The sequence below is a fragment of the Phyllosticta citribraziliensis genome (genome assembly GCF_038025025.1).
Source record: "Phyllosticta citribraziliensis strain CPC 17464 chromosome Unknown J3D65scaffold_10, whole genome shotgun sequence".
Lineage (NCBI taxonomy): Eukaryota > Fungi > Ascomycota > Dothideomycetes > Botryosphaeriales > Phyllostictaceae > Phyllosticta > Phyllosticta citribraziliensis.
Genome location: NW_027117347.1, coordinates 148,055 through 162,039, shown reverse-complemented (window position 1 = coordinate 162,039; position 13,985 = coordinate 148,055). Strand labels below are relative to the sequence as shown.

At 58.3% G+C, this 13,985-nt stretch overlaps 6 protein-coding genes across 6 annotated transcripts; 2 read left to right on the top strand and 4 right to left on the bottom strand.

The window, feature by feature from the left end:
• Positions 1-155: 155 nt before the first annotated feature.
• Positions 156-1,143, bottom strand: J3D65DRAFT_56612 (uncharacterized protein). The gene is made up of 2 exons (XM_066797601.1): positions 433-1,143; positions 156-178 (listed from the first exon to the last, which is right to left on the bottom strand). Exon 1 carries the CDS (start codon positions 1,067-1,069, stop codon positions 479-481), a length of 591 nt encoding a protein of 196 aa, XP_066652214.1. The 5' UTR covers positions 1,070-1,143; the 3' UTR covers positions 156-178; positions 433-478.
• Positions 1,144-2,171: 1,028 nt separating this feature from the next.
• Positions 2,172-4,991, top strand: J3D65DRAFT_558639 (kelch repeat protein-like protein; the record flags this gene model as incomplete). The annotated part of the gene is made up of 5 exons (XM_066797376.1): positions 2,172-2,688; positions 2,749-2,826; positions 2,882-3,519; positions 3,564-4,423; positions 4,655-4,991. 5 exons carry the CDS (start codon positions 2,172-2,174, stop codon positions 4,989-4,991), a joined length of 2,430 nt encoding a protein of 809 aa, XP_066652213.1.
• A 522-nt stretch (positions 4,992-5,513) lies between these two features.
• J3D65DRAFT_684104 (uncharacterized protein) lies at positions 5,514-7,166 on the bottom strand (the record flags this gene model as incomplete). Its single annotated transcript, XM_066803780.1, has 4 exons — positions 6,555-7,166; positions 5,869-6,284; positions 5,702-5,820; positions 5,514-5,627 (listed from the first exon to the last, which is right to left on the bottom strand). Exons 1-4 carry the CDS (start codon positions 6,863-6,865, stop codon positions 5,514-5,516), a joined length of 960 nt encoding a protein of 319 aa, XP_066652212.1. The 5' UTR covers positions 6,866-7,166.
• Positions 7,167-7,233: 67 nt separating this feature from the next.
• On the top strand, positions 7,234-8,632 carry J3D65DRAFT_56303 (uncharacterized protein). The gene is made up of 2 exons (XM_066797588.1): positions 7,234-7,499; positions 7,555-8,632. Exons 1-2 carry the CDS (start codon positions 7,334-7,336, stop codon positions 8,319-8,321), a joined length of 933 nt encoding a protein of 310 aa, XP_066652211.1. The 5' UTR covers positions 7,234-7,333; the 3' UTR covers positions 8,322-8,632.
• Positions 8,633-8,942: 310 nt separating this feature from the next.
• On the bottom strand, positions 8,943-10,870 carry J3D65DRAFT_605403 (uncharacterized protein; the record flags this gene model as incomplete). The annotated part of the gene is made up of 3 exons (XM_066798353.1): positions 8,943-9,895; positions 9,942-10,703; positions 10,747-10,870. 3 exons carry the CDS (start codon positions 10,868-10,870, stop codon positions 8,943-8,945), a joined length of 1,839 nt encoding a protein of 612 aa, XP_066652210.1.
• A 373-nt stretch (positions 10,871-11,243) lies between these two features.
• J3D65DRAFT_55701 (general substrate transporter) lies at positions 11,244-13,785 on the bottom strand. Its single transcript, XM_066797291.1, has 5 exons — positions 13,303-13,785; positions 12,847-13,257; positions 12,425-12,802; positions 11,968-12,379; positions 11,244-11,880 (listed from the first exon to the last, which is right to left on the bottom strand). The coding sequence occupies exons 1-5, from the start codon at positions 13,410-13,412 to the stop codon at positions 11,566-11,568; spliced, it is 1,626 nt and encodes a 541-aa protein (XP_066652209.1). The 5' UTR covers positions 13,413-13,785; the 3' UTR covers positions 11,244-11,565.
• Positions 13,786-13,985: the final 200 nt, after the last annotated feature.

Sequence of the window (13,985 nt, the reverse complement as noted above, 5' to 3'; positions counted from 1 at the left end):
TTTTCTTCTTGTTGGTCTATTTTGCTGTTTGTTTGCTGTTTGCTGTTCGTTTGATACTGGCTGGCTGGCCTTTGTTGTCCGTGTAGTTGTCTATACCCCCCCGTCCGTCCCGGCCGAATTAAATCTCTCTGTGTGTGTGCATTGCCTGGTCATTGGTTGAATGAATGCATTACTACTACTGCTGCTACTAGACATACGTCACGGTTAGTTTCAACGTCTCACTAGCCAGGCACGATGAGTGACGATGCAGGCCGGGTACTGTAGGGAGAGAGAGAGAGAGGGAGACGTGGGTGCCTGACGCGCGGAGGGATGCGTGGGGTATAGCGGGACCCTTAAGGTACGAGCGGTAGGGGCAGGGTCAGTGATGTGGTGACGGTCTTGTCTTGTCTGTCACGCTGCCTGCCGGAGACTGGGCTGAAGAGATACTCGTACCTCTCACCTCTCTCGACGTCGACGCCTCTGACGGCTTGTATCCCACCTACAACGCCCGCTGGTACGTAGAGGTGGTGGTGCGTCTTTTGTTTTCTGCGGGTTGATTGGTCGGTCGGTTGGTTGGGCACACTTGCAGCAAGGAAGAGCCACAGAGCGCACGGCATGCAGAGTCGATTCGACGCAGCGCGGGCGATCTGCGCGACTTGGCTAGTCCTCGGTCGTGGGCGACGGCAGCGCAGCGCAAGCCGTTTGGTGTATCAGCCTCCCTGTCGCGGGAAGACGAGACAAGACGTGCAGACAGGCAGACAGGCAGGCAGACGCCAACACCACCACCACCAACGGCGGCGCGCCACACCCCACGCTGCCTGCCAGTTGGCACGTCTGGGCTTGAGTCGAGGTGCCTTGACGCAAGGAGCGCGTGTCGTTGGGTTGTCTGTTTGATGCAGGCTGGGCTGGGTTGCGGGCGGGAGAGACGGGAGTCGAGGAAAGACGAGCGCGACGCAACAGCGCATGGCTGGACGGCCGGCTGGCTGTTCATCCGGATGTCGAGTATCGGGTTGCCGATGAGCGATGCGAACGATGGAAAAGGAGACAGGAAAGAAAAAACCAAGGCGTTGGCGCATGTTTCAGCTGTCATTTGCTGCCGCGAGCCGTCGATGCATGCATGCGTGTAGGTGTGGCACAGCAGTGGGAGGAGGGGAAGAGAGAGAGAGAGAGAGAGAGAGAGAGCACCGCCACAGGGCGCGCACCTGCTGTACTCGAAACCGGCAGCTAAACTCTATGCCTGATTGGGCTCGCCGTGACATTTGACATGGCATGTATGTACAACCACAGCACCTCCTGTTTCTCGCTCACCCTCCTCCCTCTCTACATCGTCTCTCTGCCAATCGCTTCTTGTGTAATTGTCCATCGACGTTGCATTCGCTACACCACGTCCGTCCGTCGCTTTGTGCTCTCTGGCTGTGGTTGCGGCGCCTTTTTAAAGGAACGAGATCAAACGACGAGAATCGCCTTCATTTCTTCGACTGTCGCTTTCATCCTCTATTCCATCCATTGCCTCGCCGATCATCCACCAACACAGCCAGTCGCTGATCGGCGCGCTCATCATCACTCGCTGCGGGCCTCTCCACACACAGCGCCCCGGCCAGGTGGCGACCGATCCCCGACGTCATCTCGACATCCACCAGCTCCAACCACCAACCACCAACTCATCTCCTCCGTGCGCCAGCTTGCGGGGAAAAGAGAGCTGACGGCAGGCCCGCTCGGCAAAAGAGAAGAAAACGCACATTGCGCATCGCAATCCCTCCCTCCGCATCAACCGCACCGCTTCAAAAGGGCCGTCCCCATTCGCCCGCCCGAAATCACGCTCGCTCGCTGGTCGACGCGCTGATTTGTTTGGAAGAGGAATTCCCCGGCGAGCTGGATACTGCCTGGACGGCACTCTGGACATAGGCTGCGAGCGTCAAGGCCGCGCCCGCGCGCCCACCCGCCTTTTTTCTTGCTTGCTCTCGTTAGATTGCTTGCTGCTCCGTCTTACGTCACTCGACGTCCATCCATCTGCCCAGGCTGGCGTCGATGCGCCTTGCTGCTGCTCCGTCTACACTCACTGCTCTACACCTACGCCATTCCTTCGCGAATCCTCTCTCCCTCCCTTCCTTTCCCCCACTTCACTACGAAATACCCCACACGACATGAGCCGGCCTTCGTCGTCGACGTCGACCGTGGCCGCGCCGCCCAAAATGCTGCCGCCCATCACCGCCGCCAATCCGCGGCGCAAATCCATTTTCCGCGAGGTGGGCCTGCTGGACGGCGACGATGCCACCCTCGTGCCTTTTCCCACGCCCGGAGGCGGCGTCGTGCCCGTCGTGGCGGCTGCGGGCAGGTCCAGCGGCAAGGTGCGGTTTACGCCCGACGCCGAGGTGTTTGGGGGAGCCGTCACGAACCGCGCGAGGCGAGAAAGAGGAGGAGAGTCTGAAGAGGAGGATGAGCTGCTCGGTAGAGGATCGCGGAGGATAGCGGCGGTCCGCAACCAGCCGGGCTGGTGGACCGGCTACAAGATTGGGCTGATGGTGCTGCTGGCCGTCGTGCTGCTGCCCGTCCTGGCTGGCTCCAGGCGGACGTTCATGTGGGGCGCAGAAGCCGGCGTGCCGCGGGTGGACTACAAGGAATGGAGCGGCGGCGCAAAGGGGAGAAACGACTTGCTCGTCAAGCGAGAGAATAGTCCGACGGATGTTTGTACGCGGTGGAGCCAAGCCAGTATGTTTGAGTTCTTTGAGATTCTAGAGTGAGGCGCGCCGTGCTGATGTTTGTCTTTAGCTGCCGTTGTCAATGGCACCTTGTATGTCTATGGTGGGAGGGCGAAGACGGATGCCTCGCAGTCGAGCAATACATGGAGTAAGCAACTTCAAACGCCAAATCAAAACCACTTCTCCACATCTGACGCCCCCAGACAACGACTTCCTCTCCCTCGACCTGTCCAAGTCGTGGCAAATCTCGTCCCCCTCCTTCACCGGCCTCCCCAAGCCGTCCGGGCCCCCGGCCGTCTCGCTGGCGTACCTCTGGAATTCGCGCTCCTCGCTGTTCCTGTACGGCGGCGAGTTCCAGGACTCGACCAACGGCAACAAGCCCGACTACCCGCCGGCCTTTTCGCTGTGGGAGTACGCCATCGGCTCGGCGGCGTGGACAGAGCATCCCAGCCCCAAGACGTCGGCCGGCACCCACGCCGCGAGTGCCGGGCAGAGCGTGCAGCGCGCGGCCGAGGGCGCCGGTGTCAACATTGCCTCGCTCGGTCGTGGCTTTTACTTTGGCGGCCACCTCGATACGTGGACGACTGAGGGCTGGTCGAATCAGATTTCTCGCGTCTACCTCAAGAGCTTGGTCGAGTACACCTTTCCGGGCTACGGCAATGGCGAGGTGGCGGACCTCAAGACGGCCGGCGCCGATGGCGTGTGGCGCAACGTCACCGAGGGCGGCCTGCAGGAGACCAGCGGCTTCCCCGAGCGCGCCGATGGCATATTGGTGTTTGTCCCGGGCTTTGGGCCCGAGGGCATTCTGGTCGGTCTGGCCGGCGGGACCAATTCGACTTTTGTGAGTCACTCCAACCGGCAACGCAACAGAACTGACGCAGCCAGACGCAAATGAACGTGCTCGACGTCTACGACATCTCCTCGTCGACGTGGTACAAGCAAGCAACGACAGGGACGGCGCCCAAGATCCGCGTCAACCCCTGCGCCGTCGTGGCCGCCGCCGCCGACGGCTCCTCCTACAACATGTACATGTTCGGCGGGCAGGACCTGGGCAACGACCAGACGCAATACAGCGACATGTGGATCCTGACCATGCCGTCGTTCACGTGGATCGCCGTCGACCAGACGGACCAGAGCATCCCGTACGCGCGCGCCGGCCACACGTGCAACATCTGGGACGGCCAGCTGGTGCTGGTCGGCGGCTACGTCGGGACCGAGTTGTCGTGCGACTCGCCCGGCGTCTACGTGTTTAATACGTCGAGTTTGGAGTGGGCGACGCGGTTTACGGCGCTGTCGGACCGCGAGATCAATCCCTTCTCGCAGCACCCCAACCAGGCCGGGTCCAACGTGTCGGCCGGCCTCGAGGGCTCCTACTCGTACCTCGTCCCGTCGCCCGTCGTCAAGGTCGTCGGGGGCAACGCGACGGGCGGCGCAACGGCGACGACGCCGGCTCAGAGTGCTTCCGCCGGCCCCCTGGCCACGGGCAAGCCCCTGACGTACACCATCAGCGGGCCCACGGCCACCACGACTTCGACCATCAACAACACGACCGACTCGTCGACGGGGCCCAACATCGGCGCCATCGTCGCGGGCGTCATTGCGGGCGTTGCGGGCGTCGGCGCTGCGTATTTCGGCTTCTGCGCCTGGATCTACCGCCGCCAGGTCGCGCTGTACAAGCGGCACATGGCCATGGCGCACAGCAGCCCCAGCCACCACGGGCGCAACGCCTCGATCAACAACTCGGCGTCCGGCGGGTCGGGGAACAACAACGAAAAGGCCGTCGTGGGCGGGCTCGGCGCCGCCGCCATGCTGCCCGCCACGCACGGCAGCGTCGACATGTCCAGCTCCAGCGGCAAGACCAGCTACGAGCGCGACCGCGAGCGCGCGCTGGCGGCCGGCGCGGCCATTGGCCACTCGCACGGCAAGTATGGCAGTGGGAGTGGGCAGTGGCTCGGCGCCGGCTTGTGGGGGAGCAGCACCGGCACGGGGACGTTTACGGGGAGTTCGGGCGGTAACAACGCCCTGCACAGCGCGCAGACGAGTCTCGGGGGCGAGGGCGAGGGCGTGGGCGCCGTTGTTGGCGGGACTGCGGCGGTAAACAACAGTGGGTGGGCGGGCAACGGGTTGCCTGCTGGTGGTGGAGCAAGAGAACGCGAGCGGTACGGCAGCGGTGCAGGCCTCATGCCGCCACAGCCGCGCAGCAACGCCAGCAGCACGGACGACCTCCTCGCCGGCCAGGAGCCGTCTTTCTGGGGCGCGCACGGCGTGTTGCTGAATCCGCGGCGCAGCTTGCGGGTTATCAATCGCGATTGATTGGCGCTGGTGGCATTGGTGCTGCCGTCAGGTTCATTTGGACGAGGACGCGGGCGCCTACCGAGTTTCAGTCCTCCACGTCGACCGGCCCTGCTCTACAATGAGCGACTTGCTGGCGACGCAAAGGAAGAGACCAGACGAGACGAGCCGTGCCGAGTCGGTGCGAGAAGCGGAGTGCATACGAAGCAAGAGGAAGAGCCCAACGAAACAGGAAGAGAGGAGAGCGAGCAAGCGAACAGAAGATACGATACCCAGCGGACGACGACGACAACACGACGGAATGAAAAGAGGGTGGGGCGTTTGGTTTTATCTCGTTTGATCTTTGCGTTTGAATCGAATGGACAGTACTGGACAGGATGGACGGGCTGTGATGAGAGAAAGGACAGGACGGGAGACGAGTAACGCAACGATTCATGAATGATGGAATGAACACTTGAACCGCAGCAGCTGCACACGAATGCTCCTCATCCTTCTACGTACTCGGGCAGGGATGCTCCACAATGGTGACGGACAAATCACTCCTCAGATGGCGGGCGCTACGCCAAGGTCAATTTGATCTCGATGTTCTGGAATGGTTTGGACTTCTTGGGCTATGCGGAGGCAAGCGATGGCGACGAGTCCTGAATTCCGATTGTCCTACTCAAGTGGTTCGGCCGCCTCCCCGCGGCTGGGGCCATCCATTGACCACAGCAGCTGCACTTGGCACTAACCACCCTGTCCTCAACGCCCGGGCGAGATGGGAGAGCATCAGACCATTGGAAGACAGGCAGGGCAGAAGAAATGAGCAGGGGCCTCTTCGAAGTATTGCTCCGAAAGCTCGCCGCATCCCCTAGAGAGATTGTTAGTTGGAACATGTTTGTTAGACGATGGCAGGGACTTGGGTTGGCATACTCGCATGTCGCCGGCGCTCCCCTGTGAGTCCAGAACTCTTCCAGGATGGCCATGTCGAGCACCATCTTGAAGATTTTGTGCTTGGGATTGACCTTGCCACGCAGCTTCTCTTCCCACCACACCACCGAATCAACACGAGCCGAGCAGCTCACAAGAGCGTCATGGTACTCCCCCTTGTTTTTAGCTTCTTCATCTTCCTCTCCATTGCCTTCCTCGTCCTCTTCCTCAGCAGCGTCTTCTTCTACTTCGTCGACCTGGGGCGCCGGCATGCGGGCTTCCTCAGGGGTAGGCGCCGGCACAGAGGAGCATTTGCCGCTGCCAGTGCTGAAGAGCATAAGGGGGCCCGACGACACGGTATGGTCTTCATCGAGACCAAGGAGGAAGGCATTGGTGAAAAAACAACTATCCCAAGTTAGCTTCATCGACAAAGTTGAAAAGCCGGGAAGGACAGAGAGAGGGAAGGGGAGGGGAGAGGGGCTGTCTGGACGAGTATCAAGCCATAAAGACGAGAAGCCCGATGCACAGCAAATGACGCGCCCAGAAAGCGTCGAAAAGTGCCCATGCACCGTACCAGTCACCAGTGACGTCATTGCACCGGAAGCGAATGTTGGAGCGGTCACCCGCGTGAAGCTGTGCACTCTGCTACCACGACGATCTGGGCAAGTGACTCACCTCGGAAGGGCAAAGGTGCCTCCAGAGGCCGTTGGAGACGGGGCCTCTTCAGGCTCCATGGAATCCTGCCGATGGGGCATCGTGGCTGCACCGGTCGCGAGCTGCTGCAAAGTCGAGTCAGCAAAGGTACGGCGGGCGGAACTCCAAAATTGCGCAGCGTAGGACGAGGGAGCAGCGTACCGCGTTTCGTTGGATGCGGCGTAGAGAGGCAAAGGTTGTGGGGTTTTGTCGAGGGTTGTGGTGTTGTGGGTGGTGGGTTTGGCGAGCGGCGTGCTGGGGAAGTCGCGCCTGCCTGTGTGGGCGCCTGCCATCTGCCACCCGTCCACCTGAAAGGCTTCTCTCTCCCACACCCTCCAAACCCTTTCATCCTCCTCGTCCTCTGCAAGCTCATGATACTACCTCCACTCCGCTCTCACCATGGCTTCACACGGGCAGCCTGCCGTGAAGCTCGAAGACTCCGTCGAGGTCAAACTGGAGGATCCTGTTGATGAAGTTCGCATCGACCTGAGCGGAGGTGCCTCTGCTCCATCCAGCCTCTTGATTGACATGTACTGACATACACAGCCGTACGAAAGCATTGGGCTGGTCTTGCCTTGACGACTTACCAAGAAGCAGCGAAAAAGCTACCTCGCGACTCTGCAAGCCGATTTCCGAACAAGGCGCATGTCCAAGGGAACATCATCGCCACTCTTGAGGAGAAGCTCGATATTCCTGTCTTCAAGGGCCATGGCAGAACTGCTGCCTTGAGCATCCTTTGCGAAGATGTCATCAAGGAGCTCATGACTCGAGGATCCATCAGTTTTGAGAATGCTCAGGACTCACGCGAAGCTTGCGCTCTGAAGGAGGACCTGGTTCCAGTTCAACGCTACCCAACGGCTAGCCTGCGTGATAGACAGCAGTCTGGTGAAGACGAAGTTCAAGTCCTCCTTGAAACCTTGAACGCAGGTAGGTCGATCGAGACACCCCAGGTGATTCTTGCTTACATCCCTAGCCAACAAAGACGATTGGGTCAAGAAGTTCTTTGCCACTGCTGCCGTTCCAAAGAAACAGCGCCCCAAGAAATTCGTCGGTCGGGGCTCCGCCAGGAACTACTTGGTCAGCAAGGTCTTCAACAAGTTTGATATTTTCACTCCTGCAAGAGATCAAGGAAGGTCATCGTTCGACAGTGCCTGCGATCTAGCTCTCAACGCCCTCGAGAGAGCAGGCCACCTCCGATGGCCTGCCGAGCACGTACGAACCCCTCCGACACCCGCAGTCAAACCCGAAGCTCCGACACCCCCGGTCAATGTTTCTGTGGAAAACACACCTGAGTTCAAAGCGGCAGTGAACGAGGCCCGTCGAAGCGGATATTCGGACGGCTTCAAGGCCGGACGCGTCGCGGGACGAGCTGAAATGAGAGCCGAAATGGTTCTGAGGCAGCATTTCAACTCAGCGGGACCTGAGGACTCTGGCACTGCACACACCCGTGGGCTTTCAGAGTTTTCTGTAGAGGACGCAGCAGAGTCAGTCGACGCACTTGAGAGGACCAGCACGCTCCCCAAGAGTCCTCGTGGATCCCCAATTCTCGAACCACCTCCTCTTGGAGAAGGTCTGAGTTCTGTCAGCAACAACTCTCGTGGTGAAGCTCAGACTACGGCCGTTCCAGGAATTAATACGTTGGGCCGAACCCGCCAGCAAACGGCATCCATGGCACGAAAGAGGAGCGTGTCGTTGGAGGAAGGCGAGATCAAGACGGAACCGCAAGCGAAGAAGAGGAACCGCCTCTAGCAGTAGCGCATCTCCTGAATGGACCATGTGTGGTTGAGCTTTTCTTGTTTTCCTTGCTCTTGTGGCTCGAGTTTGAGCAGTCGGCGGTGCGTGGTGGAGTGCAAGGAGCTTGTTCGGGTTTGCTGGCAGTTTGCTTTCCAGTGTTTTGTTCCTGAGTTTTCTACATGATTCTGGCCGCATGTGCGACGTTTTGCTTGATTGATGGCATGATGAGTACGTTCTTCAACTCGACACGACATACAGACTGAATATGAGGTATGAATTGTCTTCAACGTCTGACTGTCCCATACCTGACTTGCCTGTATGCGAGTGGTGCTCAGAATTTGCTCCCTGGATACTCTCACACACATCCCGCCCTCAAAGAAGTCTGAAGCAAATGTATACAAAACACCAACCTGTCGCCGGCAAACTGCGCCCGATTTGAGACAGGTGAATATCGCATACGGTAGAATACTCGGATTTCTGATATTGATGCTTTACTGCTCCTGTCATCCACGCTCAGCAATCAGACCACCCACTTCCTGCCCCTCATCCCAATCAGAACCATGCTACCGGTACAATACACTTGAGATCAAACCGCAAACGTGGACACCATTCCCTTTCCCAAGGGGTGCTGTCATCTCAACGCAGGAATTTCCTCTGCATTTCTTGGCTGGCTTGAGTACCGCCGTCGATTTCCGTCCATGCCCGCTTCCTCGACGTAGAGTCAGGTCGCTCGAACGCTCCCTGTTCCGCACCCGACGCCAAAACCGAGAGTCCGCGGGGCGTCTGGACGAATCTCGAGGGAGACGGGTGGCCGAACGGAGCCTGTCCAGAGTTGATGGGAGTAAAGCCAATCGCATTCCGGACGGCATGGTTGGGATACGGTGGTTCGAGACGACGCTGAGGGCGGGACGGAGACAGGCTTTCTCTGTGAGTAGACAGCGACTCAAGGGCCGGAGAGCGATACCGATTCGTGTTGGCAAGGTCGTTGAAGATCTTCGCACCCGTGGACTGCCGACTGCCCACACCTGCGATGAATGGGCCAGAGGCTAGCTTGATCGCCTCACTCTGATGTTGAGCTCCGAGTGTGCCATTGCCGATCTGCTGCGAAGGAACGGGGGCTGCCGCAATGCGAGCATGACCTGTGCCTTGCTCATACTGGCCATGGACAGGTCGCTTCTGGAGAAGCTGCTGCATTGCTTCTGCGTATGCATCCGCCCGACCGGCCTGGTAGCCTTCTGAACGTCCACGCTGATGGCCTTCGTTCCATCCCGACTTGTACGCTTCGACCCATTTGGTGTCGTCTGGGGAGCATTCGTGTCCGATCGCAGCCTTTTTCACTCTACGGCTCGCTCTCTCCTCCCTCCTTGTCGGAAAGTCAATGTGACCCTGTGCCTTGAGCGTGTCCAAGGCTGCTTGACACAAAGTTGCCCACCGTTGCTCCGTCTTCTTATCGAGAGAGGGGAGCTGGAACCTGGCACGCACTGACTGGACTAGAAAGTTCAATGCTGCGTCTCGGTCAAAGAACGTTCGGGGGGAAGGTAGCGGAGGCTGAGAAGTAACACTGTTCAAGAGGCGCTCCATCCACTCGTCTGTCTCGCTGTCAGTACAGGTCTTCCAAGAGTCAAGAGAAATTACCCGCAAGCTTGTCGGCTTCTTTGGAGGGTTTGTCCTTGGCGGTGAACGCCTTCTTTTTCTGGGAGGGTTTGGAGACGGGTTTGGCCGGCTGCCTCGTTTGCTCCACAGGTACAATTGGGAAGGTAATGTGTCGGTTGAGAACAAGCTCTTCAAAGGCTCCTCGGCAGAGAATCGAGAAGGCCGTCCAGCCGTCGTGATACTTGAACACGGGTAAATGAAGTTTACCGATCATGGCGTTGCGAACGTGGATGTGGGCTTCAGACCTGTCAGGGAAGTGGCGTGCGGGAGCCGAAAAGCCCAGCTCTTCGTACTTGGAGACGACCTTCTGAACCCACAACTTCTTGACGGCGTCTACGAATGTAAGCGATGCGCATTGGTGTTGGTGAGGTGGATTACCATTGTCGAGATCGAGAGGGCCGTCTTCGGGGTCTTCGACTTTGATTACCGGTCTGCTGCCCGGAGCATTGGGGGGAGGCGGCTGAGCCTGAACCTGGGCGACGGCATTGGAGCATTCAATCGTAGAAGTTTGTGGGGCCTGAGCTGGAGTTTGTTCCTGGAAAGACGCCTCGAAGCGAATGTGGCCTTGGGAAACAAGTTCTTTCGCGGCATCCTGGCAAACAGCCCCATATTGTCCAGAACTGTTGAACAGAGCTTCCAGCAAAAACTGTGCAACGGCTCTCTCGGTCGAGAATCTTTCAGCGCGAAGGGCTGGAAGCTTTTGGGCTGAGGAGACGACCTGTGCGACCAGGCGCCTCTCTTCATCTGCGCATGTCAGCGGAGCTTGAGGATTCGGTGGGAGACGAACCTGCGACTGTCTGCGAGGCCATGTTGAGAGCGTTCGTGAAGGACGAGCGATCTTGGGCTGTGCGAGAGAGTGGAGAGCCGACGTCGCCTCCCCTCAGCGAGTCAAATGGGGCTGGCGGGTCCATTGGGCCAAAGGACGAGGCGGCGATGCAGAGGGGACGGTGTTGGAGTGGGAGGTGGTGGCGGGTGTTGACGTCGAGGCAGGCGCGACTTCCTCAGCGGGTCGGCTCAACACCAAACCGGGGAAATTCCTCAGGCAACACCAGAGACCCGACGGTGGGCTTGAATGCTCCAAGCATCGCGGTGATAGTGTTGGCTGCAATCCTCATCAGTGCTGGCAACAGATCAGAGGTGTGCGTGTACTTACAGAGCAACCGGACAACACTGCAGCTTATGCAGCCTGCGTCCGTCCACCACCAGTTGCGCTGACGGAGCATTCATCAGCTGTCGCAGTTATCCAGGGAGAAGCCATGCAAATCAAACAATGCCGCCCGTGCCAATTTCAGAAAAAATGATTTTTGTATCCAAGATTCGTGGGGGGATCTCTCATAAGTCATGACAATGCAGCCCCAGCTCTATCTATCTTACAGTCTTGTACAAACAGTGGTATTTGGTCCAATGTCAAACAACTCCATCAATGCGTGTTGCGTCTCGTGGTATCATGAAAAGCGAAAACAAGGGAAAGGAAAATAAAAGAAGTTGAGAAAAGGGAGTGCTCGCTGCATGGTCCCCAACAACGGCCAATTCCTGCGCGGAACACTTTCAATATTCCCTCCAGAAGATGGACCGGTCAAGAGAAGACAGCGCAAGGTGCGGCCTTCTAACCCTCCTTGCGCTGAGCACCGCTCTTAAACGCATCGGCGTCGCTGCTCTCGGAGCTGGTACGAGCAGGAAAATCGTGACGGGCCTCCGCAACGCGCTCCGCATCTGCAATAGTCTTCTCGACGTCGAGGACCTCGCCCTTGCGCACGCGGCGCTCCGTCCAGACGGGGTTCTCGTTCTTCTCGTAGGCCTCGGCGAAGATTGCGTCCATCTTCTCGAGCGGGTAGCCGTTTGTCTCGACGAAAGTGTAGTAGACGATCGGGATGAAGGCAAAGTTGAAGCACATAAAGACAAAGTACGTCTCCCATGCGATCTGGAGTGTGTTTGTTAGCGTGGGGTCGTGGGGTGGGGTGGGGGTCCTGGGGGTTTTCAGGGGCTCCGAAAAACCACAACAACGTACCTTGTTGATCATTATGGGCGCCAATTGCACAACGGCATAATTAAATATCCAATTCGCGCTCGTACTCAACCCATTGGCCTCGGCCCTTATTCTTATGGGTGTAATTTCAGCAGGATAAAGCCAAGTCACCCCGAGCCAGCCTAACGCGAAGCACGAATTGTAGACGAAGATGAAAACGGTCGCAACATACGCCGGCGGCTTGGTACCGGCCGACAGGCAAGCGCCGACGATAAGGAGGGATCCTGCCATGCCCATGGCGCCCCAGAGCATGAGACGGCGGCGGCCGAGGCGGTCGACGACGAATAGGGCGGCGAGGGCTGCAATGAAGAACTCGGTTCCCAGGCAGCCAGTCATGAGGCGAGAGAGCTCAGCGTCGAACCCAAGAGAGTCTTCAAAGACGGTGGTGGCGTAGCTGTGAATGTTAGGAGTGTTTCAAAAAGGGGGAGGGGCAACCTACTAGGTAACCAAGTTGAGACCGCCAATCTGCTGGAACGCCTGAGAGGAGAAGGCAATCAGAGCACGCCAGCGGTTCATCTCGGGACCCTTGGAGAAGAATTCCTTGACGGTGAGCTTCTTGCCGCCCGTGATGGCGTTAATCTTCTTCATCTCGTCAATCTCGGCGAGCAGCTCCACATCATCGACGCTCGTGTCGCGCAGATGCGCCATGATCTGGAGCGCAGACGTGTCCTTGTTGTGCTTGAGCAGCCAGCGTGGGGATTCGGGGTAGGCCAGGACGCCGACGATCAAGAGAAATCCAAAGACTGCCTGGAACGCAATGGGGAAGCGCCATTGGAAAGATCCGTATTGCGTGATGAACCAGAAGCCGTAGTTGATCCTGAACGGTCAGTGATTGTCGTGCAGGTCGCATTTCGGACTTACCAGTAAGACACCATGATGCCTCCGGTGATCAGCGCACCCTCGAATAGCACGAGGAAGCCACGAATCTTGGGCGGCGCCATTTCAGATTGCCAGACTGGAATACTCGACGTGTTCATGCCGTTTCCGAGTCCCGTGACGATTCGACCGACGATGAGCTGTCCCATGGTCGTGGCAGAGGCTTGGATTGCGGTTCCGATCAACATCCACACGGTGCCGATCAACACAGACTTTCTTCTTCCCAGCTTATCGCCGTATGCGATGATGAAGAATGAACCGAGGAGACAGCCGACTTCGTAAATGGCAACGACAAGGGCCTGGATGGCGCCGTCCTTGTAGTTGCTGTCCATCAAGGGAAAGTCCTCGAGAAACAAGGGTTCGGAGATGATGCCCGACATGATGCCCTGATCGTAACTGCGACCGTCAGCAGCGTACAGTCACAAGTAGTGTGAGACGTACCCGAAAAGCAAGAATCCAGACGCGGCCGTGATACAGACGCCAATCTGCAGCGCCTTGCCGCCAATCTTCCCGCCGAGGAAGCCGGTATGTTCAAACCCTGAGAAACCCATGATGATGGATACGATCAGGCAGTTGATTCGAGTTGTAGTGAATGCAAGTCGACGCGGACACCCCCATCTTATACCCCAAGGGGAGAATGTGGGAGGCAGCCGGGGTCCACATATCCACAGCGTAAGGAAGACCCTGATGGAGTGCGATGATATCAAGTCTGACAATTTTTCCAGGGTTGCAGCGCGGCAAAGCGTCGGCTCCGACGCGACGGGAAGCCAACTCCACGAGGGCGGAGAAGGCAAAAGTTCCGGTGAGGGGAAGTGGGCTGTCGATGGCAGCGAGTCGGACCAATTGTGGGTGTAGTGATTTCATACTGGAGATAAGGCGTGGTGTAGCAATGCGGGATTGGGGTGCGGTACGCAACCGGGCGGGTCGGGCGCGTGCGTGACGTCATGGTGTTGCTCAAGCTCCGTGTCAGCCTTGCCGCTTCGGGCAACTTTGCACCTCTGATCGCGGCGGGAGTGGCGCAAGGAACAGCATCGTCATGTTCAGAGGCAACTCTGCCGAGTCATGTGTTGTACGTCGTTGGACGTCGTTATACGTCGTTGGATACGTCGGGGCGATATTTCGCT